General features: G+C 39.2%; 1 protein-coding gene across 1 annotated transcript; it reads right to left on the reverse strand.

The window, feature by feature from the left end:
* Positions 1-23,985: 23,985 nt before the first annotated feature.
* LOC127115442 (ribonuclease MC) lies at positions 23,986-24,904 on the reverse strand. Its single transcript, XM_051046988.1, has 2 exons — positions 24,654-24,904; positions 23,986-24,479 (listed from the first exon to the last, which is right to left on the reverse strand). Exons 1-2 carry the CDS (start codon positions 24,888-24,890, stop codon positions 24,039-24,041), a joined length of 678 nt encoding a protein of 225 aa, XP_050902945.1. The 5' UTR covers positions 24,891-24,904; the 3' UTR covers positions 23,986-24,038.
* Positions 24,905-25,134: the final 230 nt, after the last annotated feature.

A 25,134-nucleotide genomic window follows, 5' to 3' on the forward strand; every position in this document is an offset into this window, starting at 1 on the left:
ACGGTCAGATTGTGACCGTCTGCGGTGAAGAGGAAATTCTGGTGAGTCATCTCTCCTCATTCAAGTATGTTGAGGTGGATGGCGAGATCCACGAAACCCTGTGCCAGGCATTTGAGACTGTGGCGCTTGAAGGGGTTGCTTGTGCTGAGCAGAGGAAGCCAGGCGCTTCAATTTCATCGTACAAGCAAGCCAAAGAAGTGGTTGACTCTGGCAGAGCTGAAGGCTGGGGCAAGATGGTTGACTTGCCTGTGAAAGAAGACAAATTCGGCATTGGGTACGAGCCTCTCCAAGAAGAACAGCATGTACAAGCAGGTCCGAGCACCTTCACCAGCGCTGGGCTGATGAACCATGGAGACGTCTTTGCTACTGATGGTGAAGACCGGGATTGTGATTTGGATGTCTGGGTCCGCCCTTGTGCACCAGGCGAGGTTATCAGCAATTGGACAGCTGAGGAAGTGGTCCAAGTTACTCTACTGACAGAGTAATTTTCTTTTGTTTTTTTCATTTTGCATGAAAACCCTACGTTCTGCCCAAGGCGTAGTGGTTCATTGTAGGGCCACATCATGTTCACAATGTTTATAAATGAAGGACGTTTTTTCAATCAAATCTTGAGATCTTTGTCTTTCTATTTTTGTTTTCCACTTTTTCAAAACAATAAAAATGGCAATGTTTTTGTTTTTGTGACTTTGTTGAAATCTTTTTCTAAAAGCAAAACATTAAACATGCAGAGATGATCTTTTGGCATCCACTGTGAACGACTCTGTTATGGCTCAGTATGATTTCAACAATCCCATCTACCAAGCTGAAGAGGAGAGTGAGGAAGACTGTGAACTCCCTGCAGAATTGGTCAGACTACTGAGGCAAGAGGAAAGGGTCATCCAACCTCACCAGGAAGAGTTGGAAGTTGTTAATCTGGGTACTGAGGACGCCAGAAGAGAGATCAAGATTGGGGCTGCTTTGGAAGACTCTGTCAAGAGGAGGCTAGTTGAGATGCTAAGAGAATATGTGGAAATATTCGCCTGGTCATACCAAGATATGCCGGGTCTGGATACAGACATTGTGGTGCATCGATTACCTCTCCGAGAAGAGTGTCCGTAGGTCAAGCAGAAGCTTCGCATAACTAGTCCTGACATGGCGGTCAAGATCAAGGAAGAGGTTCAGAAGTAGTGGGACGCAGGTTTTCTGGCTGTCACAAGTTACCCACCATGGGTTGCCAACATTGTTCCCGTGCCAAAGAAGGATGGCAAAGTCAGAATGTGTGTCGATTACCGGGATTTGAATAGAGCAAGTCCGAAGGATGATTTCCCGTTACCTCACATCGATGTATTGGTGGATAACACGGCTCAATCCTCGGTATTCTCTTTCATGGACGGTTTCTCGGGCTATAACCAGATCAAGATGGCGCCAGAGGACATGGAAAAGACGACATTCATTACACCTTGGGGCACGTTCTGCTATAAGGTTATGCCGTTTGGGCTGAAGAATGCCGGTGCTACCTATCAGAGGGCAATGACGACTCTCTTTCATGACATGATGCACAACGAAATCGAAGTGTACGTGGATGATATGATTGCGAAGTCGCAGACAGAAGAGGAGCATTTGGTTAACTTGCAGAAGTTGTTTGACAGACTGGTCAAGTTCAAGCTGAGGCTGAATCCGAACAAGTGTACGTTTGGAGTGAGATCCGGGAAGCTCTTAGGCTTCATTGTCAGTGAAAAAGGGATTGAGGTTGATCCAGCTAAGGTCAAAGCTATTCAAGAGATGCCTGAACCAAAAACGGAGAGGCAAGTCCGTGGGTTTTTAGGGAGGTTGAACTACATTGCAAGGTTCATATCTCATCTAACTGCCACATGTGAACCAATTTTCAAACTACTCAGAAAGAATCAGGCGATCAAATGGAATGATGACTGTCAGAAAGCTTTTGACAAAATCAAGGAGTACCTACAGAAACCTCCAATCCTTATCCCTCCAGTCCCAGGGAGACCATTGATAATGTACCTATCAGTCACCGAGACTTCAATGGGGTGTGTATTGGGGCAGCATGACGAGTCTGGTCGAAAAGAGCACGCCATATACTACCTAAGCAAAAAGTTTACCGACTGTGAAACAAGATATTCACTGCTCGAGAAAACTTGCTGTGCTTTGGCCTGGGCTGCTCGCCGACTAAGGCAGTATATGTTGAACCATACTACTCTGTTGATTTCTAGGATGGATCCTGTGAAATACATCTTTGAGAAGCCAGCTCTCACCGGACGTGTTGCCCGTTGGCAGATGATCTTAACAGAATACGACATTCAGTACACGTCACAGAAGGCCATCAAAGGTAGTATTCTGTCAGACTATCTTGCCGAGTAACCGATCGACGACTATCAGCCTATGATGTTTGAATTCCCCGATGAAGACATCATGTACCTAAAGACGAAAGACTGTGAAGAGCCGCTTGTCGAGGAAGGACCGGATCCTGATGACAAGTGGACACTGATGTTTGATGGGGCTGTGAATATGAACGGTAACGGTGTTGGGGCAGTGCTGATCAATCCCAAGGGTGCTCATATACCTTTTTCTGCCAGACTGACGTTCGACGTCACCAACAATGAAGCTGAGTATGAGGCTTGTATCATGGGGATAGAAGAAGCCATTGATCTGAGGATCAAAACACTTGACATTTTTGGAGATTCTGCTCTAGTGATCAATCAGGTCAATGGAGATTGGAATACAAACCAGCCGCATTTGATTCCGTATAGAGATTACACCAGAAGAATACTGACGTTCTTCAAGAAGGTGAAGTTGTATCATGTCCCCCGGGACGAGAATCAGATGGCTGATGCATTGGCTACTTTATCTTCCATGATAAAGGTTCATTGGTGGAATCATGTGCCACATGTTGCGGTAAATCGACTCGAGAGGCCTGCATATGTGTTTGCAGCCGAGTCCGTTAATGCTATTGATGATAAGCCGTGGTATTATGACATCAAGAACTTCCTCAAGACTCAAGAGTATCCTGAGGGTGCGTCGAAGAATGATAAGAAGACCCTGAGAAGGCTGGCTGGAAGTTTTTATCTGAATCAGGATGATGTGCTATACAAGAGGAACTTTGACATGGTTCTGCTCAGATGCGTGGATAGACACGAAGCAGACATGTTAATGCAATAGGTGCACGAGGGTTCGTTTGGTACCCACGCTGGTGGACATGCAATGTCTAAGAAGTTGCTGAGAGCCGGATATTACTGGATGACTATGGAGTCCGATTGCTTCAAATACGCTCGGAAATGCCATAAGTGTCAAATCTATGCTGATAAGGTGCATGTACCACCAAGCCCGTTGAATGTCATGAACTCGCCTTGGCCATTCGCCATGTGGGGCATCGATATGATTGGGAAGATCGAGCCTACTGCTTCTAATGGACATCGCTTCATCTTGGTTGCGATCAACTACTTCACCAAGTGGGTGGAAGCAGCTTCTTATGCCAACGTCACCAAACAAGTGGTTGCCCGGTTCATCAAGAAAGAAATCATCTGTCGTTATGGAGTTCCCGAGAGAATCATCACTGACAATGGTTCGAATCTCAACAACAAGATGATGAAAGAACTGTGCAGAGATTTCAAGATCGAACATCACAATTCTTCTCCTTACAGACCAAAGATGAATGGTGCTGTAGAGGCAGCTAACAAGAATATCAAGAAGATTGTGCAGAAGATGGTCGTTACGTACAAGGACTGGCACGAGATGTTGCCTTTCGCTTTGCATGGATACCGTACCTCAGTACGTACGTCGACCGGGGCAACCCCCTACTCCCTTGTGTATGGTATGGAAGCAGTCCTACCGGTTGAAGTGGAGATCCCTTCTCTGAGGGTATTATTAGATGTCAAGCTGGACGAAGCCGAGTGGATTCGTACAAGGTTTAATGAGTTAAGCCTCATTGAAGAAAGACGGTTAGCAGCTGTTTGCCATGGGCAGTTGTATCAGAGAAGGATGAAGCGAGCCTTTGATCAGAAAGTGCGTCCTCGGACATTTCAAACTGGCGACCTAGTTTTGAAGAGGATCCTTCCTCCCGGTACAGATAACAGGGGCAAGTGGACTCCTAACTATGAAGGTCCATACGTTGTGAAGAAGGTCTTCTCCGGTGGAGCCTTGATGCTTATAACAATGGATGGTGAAAATTTTCCTTCCCCTGTCAACTCAGATGTAGTCAAAAAATACTTCGCATAAATTGACCCGCTGGACAAAAAGAACAAAAGAGTCCAGGCAAAAATGGGCATCCCGGCGAACCAAAAAAACAGAAAGAAAAGGTTCGGGCAAAAGTTAGGGATAAAAATAAAAAAATTGTACACCCGGTAAGTCGAAAACCCGCAAGGGCGGCTTAGGCAAAAATGGGTATCCTGGTGGATTGAAAACCCGAAAGGGCGATCCAGCCAAAAGAGGGATTAAAGCGAAGACTACAGTCCGAGTTATCTGTACTTCATCATGCTTCGTCAGCTGCCATCTCGACAGATGTGATCGGTCCAGTCAGTCTTCTCAGAAAGCGAGGAATTGGGAGGAAACTGATGATCTATGAGTTATAACAGAGTTGGGAAACAGTGGATGCCGTGTTCACATTGCCATTAGGATAGTTTATTTTTCTTTTGTGCGCAATTACCTCTTTCTAGGAATTGCTTCCCAATGTATTTGCCTTCTCAGGCACACTTTCAATCAATAAAAGTCGTTATTCAGATAAATTGCTCTCTTGTTTTTACTTTTACTGTTTTGTTTGCAAAAACGTCCGAATTTTTTGATAAACATTGCATATAAAAACATGAAGGCTAAACAATGACGTGCAGAAAGATTAAAACATTTGAAAATCATTTTGAATGTTGAGGACACTTGACCGTATCTTGTTCATGTACTCCCTGGGGCATCTGTTGTTCCAATTTGCAGGTCGTCACCTGTGAGTATTTTCCCCAGTAAGGTCGTCATCTATGAGCATTCCCCAGCAGTGCTTTCCCCAGACAGAGTCATTTTCCTAATTATGGATTGTTTGAGCCTTCCCCAGCGAAGCATTTGTCTCTCCAGCAGAGTTCATCCTACCAGTGGATTGGACAGGTGTCCATGGCAAGCAGATGCCTACATCCCCAGCTGAGTCGTTTCTACTTGTGAACATTGTGGGTCGTCCCCGGCAGAGTAGCGGTTATTCCCCATAGCGGAGTTTTTTCTATCTGAAGTTTGTATGGGCCTTATCCCCAGAAATTGCCTGGTTCAGCCTCCCCAATGGAGCTTTTATTTCCCCAAGCGGAATTTTTGTGGATTTGGTTGGGCCACCCCCAGCAGGTTTCCCTTTGTTCTCCCCAGCGAGTTGCCTTGTCTCCCCCTAGTAGATTCGTACTGTCGGCTCCCCAGCATTCGTGTTGTTTCCCCCAATGGATTTTTCTTGAAGATTCCTCAGCACAGTCATCCTGTGTATCTCTCCCCGCAGAGTTCTCATCATACTGCATTGCATATAGTAATCATTGCATCCTCAAAATTGCATAGCATTTCCATTCCAGATGGAGCATTACGCCTTAGAAAAATTCAAACATATGCATTCATGTGTTCGAAACCACATCAGACCGTATTCCCCGGCAGAGGCGGATCATTTTTGTTCAACATCAGCACAGCAAATCAGCTACAGTCGCTTCGACAGCATTCAGAATTGATTATCCCCACAGAGGTTTATTTCCTCACCCGATGGTGACAGAGGTTTATTTCCTCACCCGATGGTGACAGGAAAGCCTGTTTCTCCCCAGTGAGACCCCCTGCAAGTGTTCAGCCTTGCCTAGTCATCTTGTAAATATCAATACCCCGTCAGTCATGCGTAAGTGTCTGGTCTTCTTTGGTGTCGGTAAACACCATCTTTCGGTGATTTCCAGTCATGCGTAAGTGTCTGGCCTTCTTTGGTGTCGGTAAACACCATCCTTCGGTGATTTCCAGTCATGCGTAAGTGTCTGGTCTTCTTTGGTGTCGGTAAACACCATCCTTCGGTGATTTCCAGTCATGCGTAAGTGTCTGGTCTTCTTTGGTGTCGGTAAACACCATCCTTCGGTGATTTCCAGTCATGCGTAAGTGTCTGGTCTTCTTTGGTGTCGGTAAACACCATCTTTCGGTGATTTCCAGTCATGCGTAAGTGTCTGGTCTTCTTTGGTGTCGGTAAACACCATCCTTCGGTGATTTCCAGTCATGCGTAAGTGTCTGGTCTTCTTTGGTGTCGGTAAACACCATCCTTCGGTGATTTCCAGTCATGCGTAAGTGTCTGATCTTCTTGTGATGTCGGTAAACATCCTCTTTCGATGTTCATAACGTCGGTATCCCTTCCCTAGTGAAGTTTTCCTCCTCTCCGTTGGTGTCGATAAACGTGAGTCTACCTTTCGTCCTATGACGTCTGGTTGAACTTTTCCTCCTCTCCGTTGGTGTCGATAAACGTGAGTCTACCTTTCGTCCTATGACGTCTGGTTGAATTTTTCCTCCTCTCCGTTGGTGTCGATAAACGTGAGTCTACCTTTCGTCCTATGACGTCTGGCTGAACTTTTCCTCCTCTCCGTTGGTGTCGATAAACGTGAGTCTACCTTTCGTCCTATGACGTCTGGTTGAATTTTTCCTCCTCTCCGTTGGTGTCGATAAACGTGAGTCTACCTTTCGTCCTATGACGTCTGGTTGAACTTTTCCTCCTCTCCGTTGGTGTAGATAAACGTGAGTCTTCCTATTCGTCCTATGACGTCTAGTTGTACCTGTCCCCTTGTGGATTTACCTCTCCGTTGGCCTTGGTAAACGTCGAGTGTTTCCTAGTTGTCCGTTGGCATCTAGTTGTGATTTCTTTTCCCATTCATCGACATTGCGATGTCTGGATGTGGCCGTACCTTAAAAAAAAAAAAAAAAAAAAAAAAACATATATACCCAGTAATAAGAATCAAATCCCAGTGGACGTTTCCATTGGTGGATCCCAGTCGGTGCAAATTTCTACGGTTCTTAGTATTCAATCCCTGTTTACCCTGAAAGTCTGACAGCCGTTGCTATCATCCATTCGGGTTCCCAGCTGATTGAATAGGGGCAGCTGTAGCACCTCAAATTTGCACCTATCATTGTACATACCATTTCATATTAGGTCATAGCATATCATGACACATTGCATAGCATTGCATTGTCCCCAGTTGCCTCAAGTGCAAGCAAGTCAAGAATTAGGTCAAACTGATCAGGAGATCAATCAACCAATCAAGCAAGGTTGTTTCTCAAGGAGCCAAGGCCCTAGGGTTTGTCCAACAAGTTCACATGACTTGGAGGTCCATTTGAAGTGTTCAAGCCAAGGGTTGAAGGCTCAGAGGCCATCAGTTCATGTACAGACAGTCAAAAACCCTAGAAAGTCAAAGTTGGTCAACTGTGGTTGATTCTATGGTTTTGATGGATGGAAATGGTTTGAGAGAGTTTAGTCATGTCCCAATAGGCCTCATATATCATGGCAATCAACATCATTGAAGAATTTGAAGCCAATCAGAAAATTTCTAAAAATAGAAAGTGGACCTATAATTTCAACTGCCAAAAATGGAAACTTCTTGATCCTCAGCTTGCATCATGATACAAGCTTCAAATGAATTTTTTCCCAACATGAAAGTTGAAGATCTTGTTCTCCCATTTTCAAAAAGTCCAAGAACTCTCAAATCCCATGTATGGTTGTCAAGATATGATCAAATCATTTTCACAAATTTTTGAACTTCAACAAGCCATAACTCATGAACCATAAGGCCAAATTTGGTGGGGTTTTTTCCTACAAACCACATTTCTTCTCCTCTTTCCAAAAATATAAATTTCATCTTCCAAAGCCTTACCAATCAAAATGGCATTTTTGGCCTTGACTTTATTCATTTCAAGTTTGACCCAAAGTTGACTTTTTGATTTATTGATTTTTTCTCACTTTGGCCAATTGAGAATTGTTTGGAAGGTTATTTGCAACATGTTCCAAGCCCTAACTCATGCACATACCACTACCATACCACTATTTTGGCCAAAGGTGCAAACTTGGCATTTTTTGCAAATTGGAATCAAAAGAGTAAATCAAGTTAACCAATTCATGAGCAGACCAAAAACAGCAAGAGTATTGGTCATTTACAGCCTGTTTTGAGGCCCACTCGAGCAGTCCTTACACCCTCCACTTCCATATGTCAACAATTAGCAAGTTTGCAATTCCATTCATTTAAGCTAATCAAACTTAGCATGCCTTAAACCAATGTTAAACAGACTACATAAGCTCATTTTTCTGCTCATTCAGAACCCTAGCTGCAGCCATACACGACCAAATACTCTCACTCTCACATTTTGCATTTTTGCTCGAAAGTGGATTTCTGCACAAATCATCAAAAACCCTCGAATATCCTTGGTTCCCTCATCATCCAACCAACCTTTGGAAGCTTTTTGAACCTTTAATCACCAGCTGGAACTTCATTTTCTCACTCTGTTTTCTCCAAGCATCAGCTATGGCAGTTGTGAATTCGAGCTGGATTTGAGCTGGTTGAGTCAAGCTGTTTCAAGCAATCACCATTACAAACTTGGACCTGCATCTGTTCGAGCACAACAACATCAATCCATCACTATTTCCAGTTTTTCTTCAAAAACAAGTAGGTGCTCGACCCTCTCTTTTCATCAAACCATGCTATGTTTTTGATAGTCCTTGCCTTGCTGAATGTTGTGAGCTTTATATCATTTGATTTGGTTAACCATGTTGCAAGAAATCTGAACTTTCATTTTCATGAACAAATAGGTTTTCCCTCGATTTGGTTTGTTTAGGGTGATTTAATGAAATTGGATAGCACACTCATGTTGTATGTTGCATGATGATGCCATTGATATACCTGCCATGGATTTCTGGACATTTTGATTTTTTATGATTGAATGTGGATGATGATATTATGCTGTTCATGTTAAACCTTACCCTGCCCAGAAAATCCATATGAACTGTGTTGTATGCTGTTGTCTGGTTGCTGTATGAACAATATTAAATGCTATGCTGTTGTGTGATGGTGTTTGAATTTGCCTTGATGTTGATGAACTTGCATGAAGTTGCCATGAATGTTGCTAAAACCCTAGGGTTTATGTTGAACCCAGAATTTGAGCTGCCATTGGCCCGAGTACTGTTCCATTGGCCATCAGCCAATGAGAACATTTCGTTCTCCATGCCAAAACGCGGTGTTTAAGTAAGTGAGGCGCTGAATTACAATAATGCCATGTTGACCACATGTTTGACCATTATGCCATGCTCTTTGTTCATGTTTGCTTCAATTATTCACTCATCTTTCCAAATTCATAACATCTTCATTATTCATCCAAAAATTCTGAAATTTTTTGCATAATGTTCACAAGAATGTCTAGTATTTTATTATGATTTTTGATTAATTTTTGGTTGGCTGGATTTTAAATTGCATGAAGTTTCTTGTCATGTATGCCTAATTGATACCTTTGGCCAAAACCTTTGTGAAATGATGAGAATGTATCCAATGCCCCTGAGATTTTTTGTGGAGAAACTAGACTCATTTATCTTTGTTTTGATGTAGAGTTTGTGCATTTATAATTTGTGGTTTGTGTGATATGATTTTTTGAAGTTAGAGGTTACATTTGGTGTCACAACATGAATGTGCATTTTCATGAATTTTGTTAACTTGCTTCCTCTCATCCAATTGACCCCAAATTTTGCATGAATGATCTCTTACATGTCTAGTTTGTGTATGAATTTTCTGGGATTTAATGATGCTGTTTCCTATTTGTTTGTGAATTTCTTTCCATGCCTAGTCAATTGTTGACTTTATGTGATACATGTTGCCAAATCCTTTGTGAAATTCTCATATCTTATTGTATGATCATGAAATTTCATATGTGCATACTAGACATCTTGAGCTTTGCATTGGTGTTAATCCCATCCATTTCTCATCTGTTTTCAATTTGTTATGATTTTTTGAAGTTGATACATGTTTTGTTGACTCCTTTGTGCACATTTGAAAATGTGTTGACTTCCTGATTTTATTTGATTATCTTCCCATGATCCAATTGAGCTGAAATTTTATATGCATGCTATGTTATGGATTGTGATTGAGTATGATTTATTTCATGATTTTTGGAATTGTTTTTGATTGCTTTTGAGCTTGGTCTTGCTGTTGACCTTCTATGTGCTCCAATTTGCCATGTTTTGACTTCTTTGGTCTATAAAATGACAATGATGCATGATTTGATTGTGAATCCAATTGAGTTAGCTTCTTAAATGTTTGAACATGAATTGGGTTGACTTTTCTTTGCTGTTTTGACCTTTTCTTTCATCTTTGACCCTAGGCTAGTCCTAGTGGTCTTTTGAGCTTACAATTGAGTTAATGTTTCAGGTTAAGCACCAATGCCTCAAAGATCATTCAAATTTGATTGAGTTGGATTATATATATCATGTGCTAACCCTTGTTTTGTAGGTGTGACTCATGTAGTTGAGTCTGGTGCTTTGCACATTGGTCCCTCTGTGGTTGACTGTTGTTTATCCATTCCTTTTGTTTTAAACTGTTGAATTGTTTACTAATTGGTTTGACTTTTTCAGGTACTTTAGTTGCTTAAGTTCTTTGAACTTGCTTGCATTGCTATTTAGCAATTGCTTTTGAGGTATAATTACTCTCTCTTCATGTAGTCTGGAGACCCGGTCTGTTATTTGACCGGGCAAACTGTCTGAAGTCCTCCTTAAGAGGCAATGCCTGTGTGTGTTTAAAATTGTCCCAAGCAGGAAAAGTCCTTCAAGTAAGGCAATTGGTGGAAGGTAGGGATAAGCAATCTATCCCCCACTATTCAGTGTGTCCTCTCTTTGCTCCCATTACATGGTTGAAGCATTGAGATAAAAACCCAAGATCTATCGAGTCAATAAATGGGGAAAGAGTTCCATCTTTCTGAACTCCCCCACTTTCTGATATGCTCTCCCTGATCAGGGATAGAAGCAATGAGGCACACCCCTCATCTCCTTTCATCTGCTTCACCTTAGCCTCTCAATGGCAAGGTTAAGAGCGACATTTACCTATTACAGTAGACTTTCATAGTCAAACCCTCTTGTGTGAGCCCCCTTGTTTGGCTATAGAGTATGCTGTTTGATTCTCATTGATTGATTGATTGCTTCATATGCACCTATTTGCTTGTATGTTATGCATTTATCATCATCAATTGCCATTAATGCATGATTATCCCTTTTGTCTGTGTGACATTGTCTTTGTTGTATACCCATTGAGGACAATTGTAAGTCCCACAAGTTGGCATTTGTTCCTATGACACGGAAGTGAGTATAAGACCATCACATTGGCCACTCATCTTATCTTTGCTTGTTTGTATGTGAGGATACAATTGTAAGTCCCACAAGTTGGCATTTGTTTTCCTAGGATCATACTGTGTATGTCAGAGTAAGCCCCAAGCAGATTGGCATCTGACATCTTTGTTTTGCTTTCTTTGTTTGTATGAGAGGATGCAATTGTAAGTCCCACAAGCTGGCATTTGCTTTCCTATGATCATGTTTGGAATTAACCTAAGTCCAGACAAATTGGCAGTTGATTTCCATATTTCATTCTTGTTTTCTTTTGAGGAGATTAGTGTAAGACCATTGAGTGGCCTCTGATATCCATTTCTGTTTTAGGAGATTGGTGTAAATCCAGCCATTGGTATCCGATATCCGCTTTTGTTTGTGAGATTGGAGTAAGACCATTGAGTGGCATCCGGTATCATTTGTTTGTTTATTTTATCATTACTTATTTTCTATTCCAAAGGACACACTTGAATCATCTGCTATATGATTTCAAGAAGTGAACCTTCTAAGAAGTTTTACTTTCCACCTTCATCCATTCATCCTCATTATGTCCTAAACCTTTTCACACTTTGACTTCAAACTTGACATAGATATTGTGCAAACATCTTCATGTTTTCAAACTAAAAACCTGGACTCAAGTCCTTGACTTTTTTCAAACTTCATTTCATAATACTTCTTTTGAATCAATCCTAATCATGCTTTGACTTCACTTTCATAATCACAATCAATTAACTTCACTCATTCACTTGTTTTGGCTTTGTCCATTAATCTTTTCATACATTAGCCATAGGTTTCAATTATCATTGTGGTTGATGTAAACCTCACCTTATCTTTAGTGAGTCGACAGTAAGACTTCCGTACTGAAAACAGGGTTAACCCCTCTAGTGCGTCGAAGCTATCCTCACATGGTGGATGTTGTTCTTGGTCGAGTGTTCTCCCATTGATAATGAAAAGCCTTAGGGTTTATGTTTAAAATTGAACCTAACTCACCTTTGGAAATCTTTTAGCCGAACTACGGCGTTTTGATCCTTACCTTTGATGGAAGGTACGTAGGCAACGGGTTCATCCGTTCAAACCCAATAAAACTTGTATATTCTTTTCTCACCATCCCAATCATGTTTGCACAATGCTTATGTCTTAACAAATAACAATTTAGTACAACAAGTGTGAAAAGGGCTCCCTAGGAGTACCTAGGACGTAGTGGGTGCCTAACACCTTCCCATTGCGTAACTTACCCCTTACCCAGACTCTCTGATCTTTTATTAGTTTTCTACGTGTAAAACTTCTTAGGCTTTTGTTCGCTTTTTAGTCAGTCCTTTGGATAAATAAAAGTGCGGTGGCGACTCGAAATTTCATTGTATGCTTTGCTTATGGTTTAATCGATAAATCATATGGCGACGAATACACCGCTACAGCGGTCCAGGCAAAAATTAGGGATTAAAGCGTATGACTATGTCCCGTTCTCGGTCAGCTTCACCCAAATCAAAGGGACTGAACAAGTAAATCGCTTTTATCCGACAGCAGGAGATGAGAGGCTTGAAGACATAATGACAGTAGTGGAATTAAAATCAATAGGACTTTTTCTGCATAGCTTTCTCTTTGTTTTCTTGACGATTTCCTCTTACTAGGATTTCTGTCTCCTTGTACACGAATTGCCTGTTTATAGGCCCTCTTTCAAAATCAATACAATTTTATTTCTAAAAAGATGCTTTTGTTTTACTTTCTCCGTTTTGTTTGCATAAACGTCCATTGATTTAATTCGAATTAATATATGCATTTGAATATGATTGATGTTTACCGGAAATACATGCATAAAACGGAAATAGCAATTACAAAAGACTTCAGGGTCGAGGATAAGGTCTAACCATGCTTTCCAACAAGTCTGGTTACAAATCATATCCCCAACAAAAACCAGTTACTCCCCAAAAGAAATTGGCATCACCAGACAGACTGGTCATCTCTTCCATCCCCAGTCAGGCTCTGTTGAGTGTTTCCACCGTCAGACAGAAATCAAGTATCCCCCAGCTAAGAAAGGGTCATCAATACAAGTATCTCCAACCAGAATATGGGGATTTATTTTTCCCCGGCAAAAGTTTCAGACACAGAATCCATTCATGCATCATTTCGCATCATATACATGCATACAATGTTCGCATTTATCCCAGACGCATAATTCATTCATTGCATCATTTTACATCATATGCATGCATGCAATATTCACATTTATTTTCAAAAGCATAAAACATCTCATGCATCATGACATGGCATGAAGCTAACTTTATTTTTCAGGTTAATTATCCTCCTGATACAGTCAAAACAAAGGTTCATTCAGACGGACATCTTTATCAATTACATTCAGGATTCAACTACATCTTTCAGATATACTCCATGTCAACATTCATTCTGACATCCTCCTAACGATGGCATCTATAAGCCCATACCAGACATTTATTGCAAATACAACATATACAAATATCATCGGATATAGCCTAGCGTACGGCTCATTCTGATTCAGCCTAACGTATGGTTTCTTCAACTATTCAGATATAGCCTAACGGACGGCTCGTTCTACTACTCAGAGACGATCTAGCGTACGATCCATTATGACCTTCAGCAACTCCAATACGGTCTAATGTACGACCCAGTTGGACCTTCAAGTCCTCAGATGCTACCCAGCGTACGGTACATTCCGGGGTGTAGTCTAGCGTATGACTACTTTCTTCTTCAGATACAGCCTAACGTACGGCTCATCCTCCAATTGCTCCAATACGGTCTAGCGTACGACCCATGTGGATGTTCATCCCCTCAGATGCTACCTAGCGTACGGTACATTCTAAAGTGTAGTTTGGCGTATGACTACCCCTTTCATCATCAGATGCAGCCTAACGGACGGCTCATTCTGCTCAGAGACGGTCTAGCGTACGACCCATTTGGATGTTCATCCCCTCAGATGCTACCTAGCGTACGGTACATTCTGAAGTATAGTCTAGCGTATGACTACCCCTTTCATCATCAGATGCAGCCTAATGGACGACTCATTCTGCTCAGAGACGGTCTAGCGTATGACCCATTCGGATGTGCATCTCCTCAGATGCTACCTAGCATACGGTACATTCTGAAACGTAGTCTAGTGTACGACTACCCTTTCACCCTCAGATACAGCCTGATGGACCACTCATTCTGCAACTCAGATACGATCTAACGTACGGTCCATTCTGACCTTCAGCAACTCCAATACGGTCTAGCGTACGACCCATTTGGACCTTCGGATCCTCAGATACTGCCTAGCGTACGGTACATTCCGGGGTGTAGTCTAGCGTACGACTACTTTCTTCTTCAGATGCAGCCTAAGGGACGGTTCACTCTGCCATTCAGATACGATCTAGCGTATGATCCATTCTGATCCCTTATCCCCAGCAGCGTATAACACACTCTGACTCCCCAGCGAAGTCGACAGCCTAATGGATGACTCACTATACAGTCTAGCGTATGACCCGGTATGACACCCATGTTTTCAGATATGGTCTAATGTACGACGTACTCTGAAGCTCTCATCATCAAACTTCCTGGATGGCATCTTTAAGCCCATCTCCATCAAGACTAACTTTGGATTAACAATTGCAAATTTTTGGGGCATTCTAGTGTTTAATATTCTTTCACCTCCAGACCACGAATGGCGCACATACCATTCTAACTCTCTCGGTTCAAGAATATTAAACAGGGGCAGCTGTCATACCCCAAAATTTGCCCGTCAATATTACAAGGCATTTTTCAAGGCACTCCGACATATTTTCCAAGACATTGATCTTAAGGGAACAAAGACCCAGCTCACAGATGGCCAAATCCAGAAAATGGCCTAAACTGGCTTGCTCGCTAGGCGAGCAAATCCTTCGCCTAGCGAACCCTTCGCTACGTCATTCGCCTAGCGAAGCTTGCGAATACCAGAAAATTCTGGGCTTCATTCTGAGCCCATTAGGTCACAAAAAGAGCATTATAAATATCACAACTTCAGTCAGAAAAAGGGAACGAAAACGGAAGAGAAAGGGAAACACTCACAGACCGCAAACCCTGAAGGCTAACCCAGAGAATTCAGAGCAACCCTAAAGGAAACCCTGAAGGAAACTCATCTGCACCAAAGTTACCTCCGCCCAACTCAATCCGACCTGCCAATTCAAGGTTGCAATTCAGTTGCAAATAGGTTTGCCTTACTATTACCGCTTTATGTTCTTAATTTGCATATGGCATTATGATTGAATTTATAAAAATATCTTAAGCTTTGCATGTGAATTTAAATATGTATGAATGTCTTAGATGTTTAACCATGTAATCTCTGTAATGGATGCCATAAGGTGTGAAGCTTGCTGACATGGTACTGATATCAAAACCAGAATCCGCAGCCGCTCGCTAGCACATCGCTAAGCGAGCATGTAGCGAGTATTCGCTAAGCCCTCGCTAGGCGAGGCAGCAACGAATATGACAGTCGCTGATTTTCTTGTTCTGATTTTTGCTCATCTGACATGTCTTATTGTAACCATGCATGGTTTACCTGACACTATTACTGTTGTGATTCCTTTTGTTTGGTGCAACTCTTGATTGCACCCTGATTTGGTATTCTGACCTGTTTGTTGAATTTTGTAAGGGTTCACATACTCCTGGAGAAGGTAGCTTGCTAGGTATTCCACTTTATTTGTGGGATACCCTTGGGGAGATTCATCCTAATTACTTAATTGATTTTAATATGGACCTAACTACCTAATTGATTGTAAAATATTATCTTTGAATATGTGACCTTGGACCTCTCTTTGTTGCCTTACGGTATTACGGTATTTATGGTCATGTCCCGCGAATGCGGGGATACACTTAGCAAAGACCCTTCGATTAAATCATCATGTCCCTATAAAATAAATCATAGTCCCTCGGATGTTGCCTTCGAATATATGATTTCGTCCCTCGACGACCCTTCGGTGTAGCCTACGGTTAAATGATGATCGTCCCTTCGAATGCTAAGGTATCCTTACAAATGTTGCCTTCAATGACCAATCGATGACCCTACGATGACCCTGTTACATCCAAAGGATAAAACTACTTACTTCTCAATAGTAAGGACAGTTTTACCCTCATAAGGATAGGAAATGCCCATAAAGACCTTGGGTAGGTATAACTCTTAATTGCTGACTCACAATCTAAAACATTTTTCATACCTCACATTTCGCAATTACTAGAAAATCACCACTTGGTATACATTCGTACTAGAATCATTGCCAAGTTATATTTTTCTAAACCGCTTTCAAAATTAAACGAGATAAATACTTTGTATACATTTGCACAAGAATCATTACAAAGTTAAACTCTCTTTTCAAAACATTTTTTAGCAATTCACAAACACTTTTTCAGACAAACATAAGTGATCCAACAATTAAGAGCCCATGGATAACCATGGATACAAAGGGTGCTAACACCTTCCCTTTGTATAATGTACCTCCCGAACCCCAAAATCTAATTAAGGTATTTCCTGTTCTTTTCCACCTTTCCTTATGGGATAAAAGAAAAGTCGGTGGCGACTCTTGTTATCCGCGACATTGCGATTCAAAAACATACAAAGTCAGTTCACCGTATGACATCTATACTCTGATGTTTTCTATTACATCAGACCCAGGTTAGAAGTTCCTTTCAGATATCTGAGAATTCTCTTAACTGCTGTTAAGTGAGATTCTCTAGGGTCTGATTGGAATCTGGCACAGAGACAAACACTAAATAGAATATCAGGACGAGTAGCAGTCAGATAGAGAAGGGAGCCTATCATACCACGATAGAGCTTCTGACAAACCTTTTGACTGACTTCTTCTTTTTCAAGAATGCAGGTTGGATGCATGGGTGTCTTTGCAGGTTTGCATTCATCCATTTCAAATTTTTTCAGAATGTCTTTTATGTATTTACTTTGATGAACGTACGTGACTTCTGAAGTTTGATTGATTTGAATTCCTAGAAAGAACTTTAGTTCTTGCATTAAGCTCATTTCAAATTCTGCCTGCATTAGCTCAGAGAATTCTTGACATACAAAGGCGTTAGCTGAGCCAAAAATGATATCATCAACGTATATCTAGCATATCATGAGATCATTATTAATGTTTTTACAAAAGAGTGTGGAGTCAACTTTCCCTCTGATAAAATCATGTTCCAGAAGAAAATTACTTAATCTTTCATACCAAGCTCTGGGAGCTTGTTTAAGTCCATATAAAGATTTCTTAAGTTTAAAAACATGTTCTGGATAATTTGAGTTTTCAAAACCTGGAGGTTGGTTGACATACACTTCTTCTGATATATAACCATTAAGGAATGCACTCTTGACATCCATTTGATACAATTTGATAGAATGATTTATAGCGAATGATACAAGTAAGCGAATAAATTCTAACCTGGCAATTGGGGCAAAGGTTTCATTGTATTCAATGCCTTCTTGTTGACTATAACCTTGAGCCACCAGTCGAGCTTTGTTTCTGACAACTTCTCCTTTCTCATTCAGCTTATTTCTGAACACCCATCTGGTTCCGATAATGTGAGTGCCTCTGGGCTTAGGAACAAGATCCTAGACGTCGTTCTTTGTGAATTGATCTAGCTCTTCTTGCATGGCTAGAACCCAGTCGCTATCTTGAAGTGCCTCATCAAAGGAAGTAGGCTCGATCAGAGATACTAGTCCTAGAGGAGTTTCTTCAGGAGTCTTGAAGGTAGACCTAGTTCGGATAGGTTCATCCTTATTTCCCAGAATCAACTCTTCAGATATGTTGAGGCGACTTTTAGCTTTCTTTGGGATTGCTGGGGAGTTAGTTCCTTTTGAAGTTTGAATGGCAGCTGCTTCTGGAGCTTTAATCTTCTCGTGAGAACCTGCAAGAGTGATCTCTAGATTTGCAAGTTTCTCAACTAGCTTTGACTTTTCAGAGTCAAGCTTATCATCAAATCTGACATGAATTGATTCTTCCATAATTTTGGTTTCTGTATTGTATACTCTGTAGCCTTTAGAGCGTTCTGAGTATCCTAACATAATGCCTTTTTGTGCTTTGGAATCAAACTTGTTCAGATGTTCTTTAGTATTTAAAATAAAACAGGAACATCCAAATGGATGAAAATAAGAAATGTTTGGTTTTCTTCCTTTACACAGTTCATAGGGAGTCTTCTCCAACATAGGTCTTATGGAGATTCTATTCTGAATGTAACACGCTATATTTACAGCTTCGGCCCAAAAGTGCTTAGCCACATTTGTTTCATTGATCATGGTTCTGGCCATCTCTTGGAGTGTCCTATTCTTCCTCTCTACAATTCCATTTTGTTGTGGAGTTCTAGGGATAGAGAAATCATGGGATATTCCATTAGAGTCAAATAATTCCTCAAAAAATTTATTTTCAAATTCCCCACCATGATCACTTCTGACTCTGATGATTTTAGAGTCAAATTCATTTTGCACTTTGGAACAAAAGCTAGTGAATACAGAGTGAGACTCACTCTTGTGCTTTAAGAATTTTACCCATGTCCAGCGACTGAAATCATCAACAATGACTAGTCCATACTTCTTTCCATTGACTGATGTTGTTTTCACAGGACCAAATAAATCAATGTGAAGAAGTTCCAGAGGCTTAGAGGTAGAAACAATATTTTTCTTTTTGAAAGATGATTTTGAAAATTTTCCTTTCTGACATGCTTCACACAGAGCATCTGAAGAAAACTTCAGCTTAGGTAGACCTCTGACTAACTCGAGTTTATTTAGCTGAGATAATTTTCTCATGCTAATGTGGCCCAAGCGTCTATGCCATACCCATTGCTCTTCGTGAACAGACATCAGACATTTCACATTTTGTTCTTTTAAATCAGAAAGATTTATTTTATAAATATTGTTTTTCCTCTTGCCAGTGAATAGGACATAACCATTGTTTTGATTTATGGCTTTACATGTTTTTTGATTAAAGATTACATCATATCCGTTATCACTTAATTGACTTATTGATAACAAATTATTCATTAATCCTTCTACATATAACACATCAGATATAGAGGGAAGAGTACCATTACCAATAATTCAGGAGCCTCTGATCCTTCCTTTCTGATCTCCTCCGAAGCCTACGAATCCAGCATCTTTAAGTTCCAGGCTTTGGAACATAGAATTTCTTCCCGTCATGTGTCGCGAGCATCCAGAGTCCAGGTACCATGACTGGTGTTTTAACTCTGCTGCATAAGATATCTGCAACATACACAATCTTATCCTTTGGTACCCAGAGTCTTTTGGGTCCTTTGTGATTAGTTTTCCCAGAGTTTCTTAACACTTTAGGTTTTCTAGCATTATTAAATTGTTGTGCTTGTGTATGTGTATAGTGATATGAAAATGGAGATTTAGGTTGGTCATTAGTAGAAGTTTTATCTTCACTAGGATCATACCCAATTCCTCTTCTATTTTTCTGACTGACTCCATAAATCATGGATGCCATTATGCTCCTCCCTATCCCATTTTTCAGAAACTTTTGAAAAGATTTTTCATATTTATAAATTATTGTGTTTGAAGTTTGTGGAGCTTGAGATAACGCTTCTTCAAGTTTTGAGCAATTTTTCTTTGTTGCATCTCTTTCTAATGTCAAAGTTCTGTTTTCATCTTTTAGTTCTAAAATTATTATCTCAAGTTTGCCACATTCTTCTAATGTTTCTTCAAGAACGCCTTTTATAGCTTTAAATTTTTGTTTGAGTTTCTGATATGAGCTTAGAGTTTCAGACAGACATGATTCTAGGTCAGATCGAGAGAGTTCAGAAAATACCTCTTCTGATTCAGATTCTTCATCTGAAGTGTTCTTGGATGTGGTAGCCATGAGTGCCACATTAGCCTGTTCATCGGAGTCTGATTATGATGAGTCAGATTCGCTGTCATCCCAGGTAGCCATCAGTCCCTTTTTGGTTCTGAGGGAATTTTTCTTGAAGTTCTCTTTTCTGGAACTGCCTTTCTTTAACTTGGGACATTCGTTTCTGTAGTGACCTGTTTCTTTACATTCATAACACGTAACATCTTTGTTAGATTTACCTTTTGAGGTTGATTCTGATCGGTCCCCTCTGGGTCTTGGTCTCCTGAAGGTATTATTCCTCTTTCTCCAGAGTTGTTTTACTCTTCTGGTCAGAAGGGATAATTCTTCCTCATCGTCAGAATCTTCCTGTTCAGAGTCATCAGCGTCTTCTGTTTCGGCCTAGAAGGCTTTGTTTCTGTCAGACTTGCGCCTTTCAGATCTGGACTTTAATGCTACAGACTTGATCTTCTTCTGAGGCTCATCTTCCTCCATTTCTATCTCATGACTTCTGAGTGAACTGACAAGCTCTTCAAGGCTGATGTTGTTCAGATCCTTTGATAGCTTTAAGGCTGTGACCATGGGTCTCCACTTCTTTGGCAAGCTTCTAACTATCTTTTTGACATGGTCCACAGTTGTGTATCCTTTGTCTAGCACTTTGAGACCTACAATAAGAGTTTGGAATCTAGAAAACATTACCTCTACAGCTTCATCATCCTCCATTTTGAAGGCTTCATATTTCTGGATTAGAGCCAGAGCCTTTGTTTCTTTGACATGAGAGTTTCCTTCATGAGTCATCCTTAGGAAGTCGAGTATATCTTTAGTTGTTTCCCTGTTGGTGATTTTTTCATACTCATTGTAGGATATGGCATTGAGAAGTATCGTTCTGGCTTTTTGATGATTTTTGAATTCGCGCTTCTGATCATCTGCCATTTTACTTTTGGGAACGACAACTCCAGCATCTATTACAGGAGGTTTGTATCCAATGTGACAATGTCTCAGAGATCAGCATCATAGCCCAGAAAGAAATTTTCAATTCTATCTTTCCAGTAATCAAATTTCTCTCCATCAAAGACTAGAGGCTTAGCGTTGTAGCAGTCTCTTTCATTGGTGTTGGCCATAGTTTTTCTCGTTCTGGATCTCTCTACACTGTTAAGTGTTTGATTAGAAAATCAATAACAGAGCCGAAGCTCTGATACCAACTGAAGGTGAGAAAAACAAGAAAGGGGGGTTTGAATTGTTTTAGAAAATAAAAGCTTTTTCAAAAGTAAGAACACACAGAATTTTATACTGGTTCGCTTATAACACAAAGCTACTCCAGTCCACCCTGCCAAGGTGATTTCGCCTTCAAAAAGGACTTAATCCACTAATCTTGAAAGATTAATACAACCAAACGTCTAAGAGAGTGATCTCTTAGTCCTCCCAAGTATACAGACTACGCAGAGTCACTTGAGGAACAAAAGCAATTCAGCAAAATAAATTTGTAATAGAGAGTGCTTCTAAGAGTAAGCAAATATTACAGCAGAATAATCATGCAAGTGTTTTCACGTATGAGCAGCAGCTCGTGAAAAACTAAGAGAGAATGTAAAGAATTTTTTGTGCGTTGTTGTGCGTCTCTCACTGAAGTAGGTTGTCCTTTATATAGTGGTGAAAGGACCGTTGGAGTGATGACATAATATTGGCCTTTGATGAGCATTCAATGTCATTACTTCTGTGTTTCTTGCCATAACCAATTTGTCTCCCTGAATAATTTCTTTCTAAAAATACTTCCTTTCCATTTGAAGAAATTCTTTCCGTTACTCTTTCTGGATTTGGAGAATCTTCATCAGAGTCTTTGTTATCTCGGATTTTCTGTGTCAGAAGGAGATTGCGTTGAGGTTACATCAGAGCTTCTAAGAGTACTGGTCTTCTAGATCATCAGAACTAAGTCCAGTTGATGTTTAAAGCTTCTGGTTCTTTCTACTGTCTTGTTTTGCTCAGAATCAGAACTTCTAGAGCGCACTTCTTCTTCAGATGCTTCTGATCTTCTAGTACTTTGTATCTGATCAGAGTTTGTATCTGATAAAACGATCAAATTTCTTTATTGTTGTTCAGAGTCCTGCACACTTAGAGAATTTTTGTTAGGGTGCCATTTTGGTTTCATCCTTTGTTATCATCAAAATCCTGAAATTATATTGTAGAACTAATTTTGTTCTTACATTTGGAACATTTCACACATGAAGAACAATTTAAAATGTGACAAACAACAAAAGTTGAAAAATAATTGAATTTTTTTTGCACAAAAGAGTCTCGTTGTGCGTGTCATTTTGTTTACCTGTGTTTTTGGTAAACTATCACTTTGTTTTGAATAGTTTATTGCAAGACTAAACTAAAAAGTTCTAAGGCATTTTTATGCATATTTCTCAAAAGAGCGGTCGCTCGACAATTACTCTAAATTAAAACTGAATGCTGAACACAATAAACAAAGTAAAAAGAATGAGCAGAGAAATTGGTAGTTTCGACTGTGTCGAAATCCCATGTAAACTGGAAAAGTAATGACTTTAAAATAGTAGGTGAAAAGTTAAAAACGTACTTCGAGTAAATAAAGATATAATGGTGTACAGAATCATACATTCTATCATAAACTCGGTTCTCGCTTTGACTTGGATACTTTGAGTTCTATAGAGTTTTTGTAATGATATTGCAACTTGATTCCTAAAGCTAGAACCATTATATATACTAATATGAAACTAACTGTCTACAATGACTATTTGCGGACTACATGATACATAATCCCCTATGAAGTTTCCAATCTTTTGCAAAGTTCCCTTGTGTCATCGACGTTCAAATAAGATTAAAATGAAGTTATTCAACCTAATCCTTTTGCTTCGCTTCTACTGTCACAACTAATGATTCAACTTATCGAATCCTGAGAAAAAAGCTCACAAATTTTTAAAAATATAGTTAAAATTCAACACTAAATATGTCGAACTTAACACTCATGATCGAACGTTGAATTTGATGCACATGTCAGCATGTTTTCTTATTTTCACTAAATATTATCTTAGTGTCATATCCTCTTGACCGAACTCTAAACGTCAAAAAAAAATTCTTACTAACAGAAATTAGGCCAAACAAAGTGTCACACAAAGACATGTGGGAGATAACTCTTGGAAATTATGGGATTATATGGGTGTCTTTATGTAGATTAATAGAACATGTCATTTGAGTAATGGACATCTAGATACGGCATTAATAGTGTCATTTGACTTAAGCACCTTCATGTATGTGAATGATAGTTTTCATAATGTATGTCTAATGAAAAACTTATGGTATTAAATCACTCAAGTGATTTGATCTCAAATTATATAAAAGACAATTATTTCATTTTGTGGAAGTCGTAGTGAAATAATTGTGGACTATTTATTTTTCTTTCATTGTTTGTCCATTACGTTCCATTGATAAAAGTGATTTGATCTCAATTTTTCATGTTTGAGAAGGAAAATAAAAAAGAAAAAATTTATCTGCAAATAAGAAAGAAGTTTTTGATCAATTTTTCTACCTTGTTGTTAAGCACGTGTGAAACTTGCGACATGGAAATGTAATAACAATGAAAACAAAGTTTTTAAATTACAAGACTACAAATACAAAATTCACAGTATTATTTTATTTGAAATATATAATTTTGACACATTTCATCAAATCAAAAAGCTACATTAAATCATATAATTATACTGCAAGATTTTTAATAAAATTTAATATAATACAAATAAAATTGCACACTTTTTATTTCAATATATTTTATATATGTATATTATTACAATAAAAGCATGAACATCATCATCCTCATGCAGGAAAATATATAAGATCATACTGGTAGTATATTTATTCTAATTTATTTTATATGTTATTACAGTAAAAGCATGAATATCATTATATCATGCTGGAAAAAAGACCTTATTGTTACTATTTTTATTAATACACATGATGCGTGTATTTCCAGGACAATTCCTGGGTGTGATTCCATTGTCTTCAAAGCACAACCTTATTTCTTGTAAATAAGGTATTACATTCCTCGGATTTGGATCCATTTTACACATAAGAGTTGGCTCATTAGGATGGCTAGTCTTGATGGCTCGAACAATATCACTTATGTCATAAGTTGCTGTTTTATGTGGCACGATATTTGCATTTTTTAAAACATCTATTAGACTAATACTGTTTTTGATATCCAGAGCAAGTTGTAAATATTCTATTTGAGTAAATTTGTTGAGAGAGCATGTTCCATGCTTAAGCCATTCAGTTTCCACAAAACCTTTATCATTTCCATTCTCTATGTCTGGCCATTCGTTTTGAATTTGTGATAAAAATTTACCATACTGAAAAAAATTATATATATAAAAAAGAAAAAAAAAAATATATATATATATATATATATATATATATATATATATATATATATATATATATATATATATTATATATATATATATATATATTATATATATATATATAAAATACAACTAGAAACTTTTTGTAAGAATGACACTTACAGTTATAGGGCTCAATATTTCGTTTGTGCAATCTTTTGGATACGGTGCAGATACATTGGTCCCCCATAAGCCATGAATTGTAAACTTGTTTGGAAGAGCTTTCACTGCACATCCTTTAATTCTAAACATGCACAATGTTACCGGCCATTGTTGTACCATATTAAAATATTCATAGTATGCTCTGGAGCACTCAAACTGTATGGTAAATATGACAAAAATAAAGAAAATGAATCTCATATTCTTTAGAATAGTAATTCACTCACTTGGAAAACTTATTGATGATTGATCACTCTCAACACTAATACCTACTTATACACTAGAATTTTACCTTTAAAACAATTATTATACAATAATGTAATTTAATTATAAAATTTACAAACTTCTTTTTTGTAGAAAAACCTTCCTTTCTTTTTTTAAGTAAAACCTTTTTCTTATACTTTATTAAAAAAAATATACTCATCCTATAAATAAAGATTAAATT

Source organism: Lathyrus oleraceus, chromosome 1 (genome assembly GCF_024323335.1).
Source record: "Lathyrus oleraceus cultivar Zhongwan6 chromosome 1, CAAS_Psat_ZW6_1.0, whole genome shotgun sequence".
Classification (NCBI taxonomy): domain Eukaryota; kingdom Viridiplantae; phylum Streptophyta; class Magnoliopsida; order Fabales; family Fabaceae; genus Lathyrus; species Lathyrus oleraceus.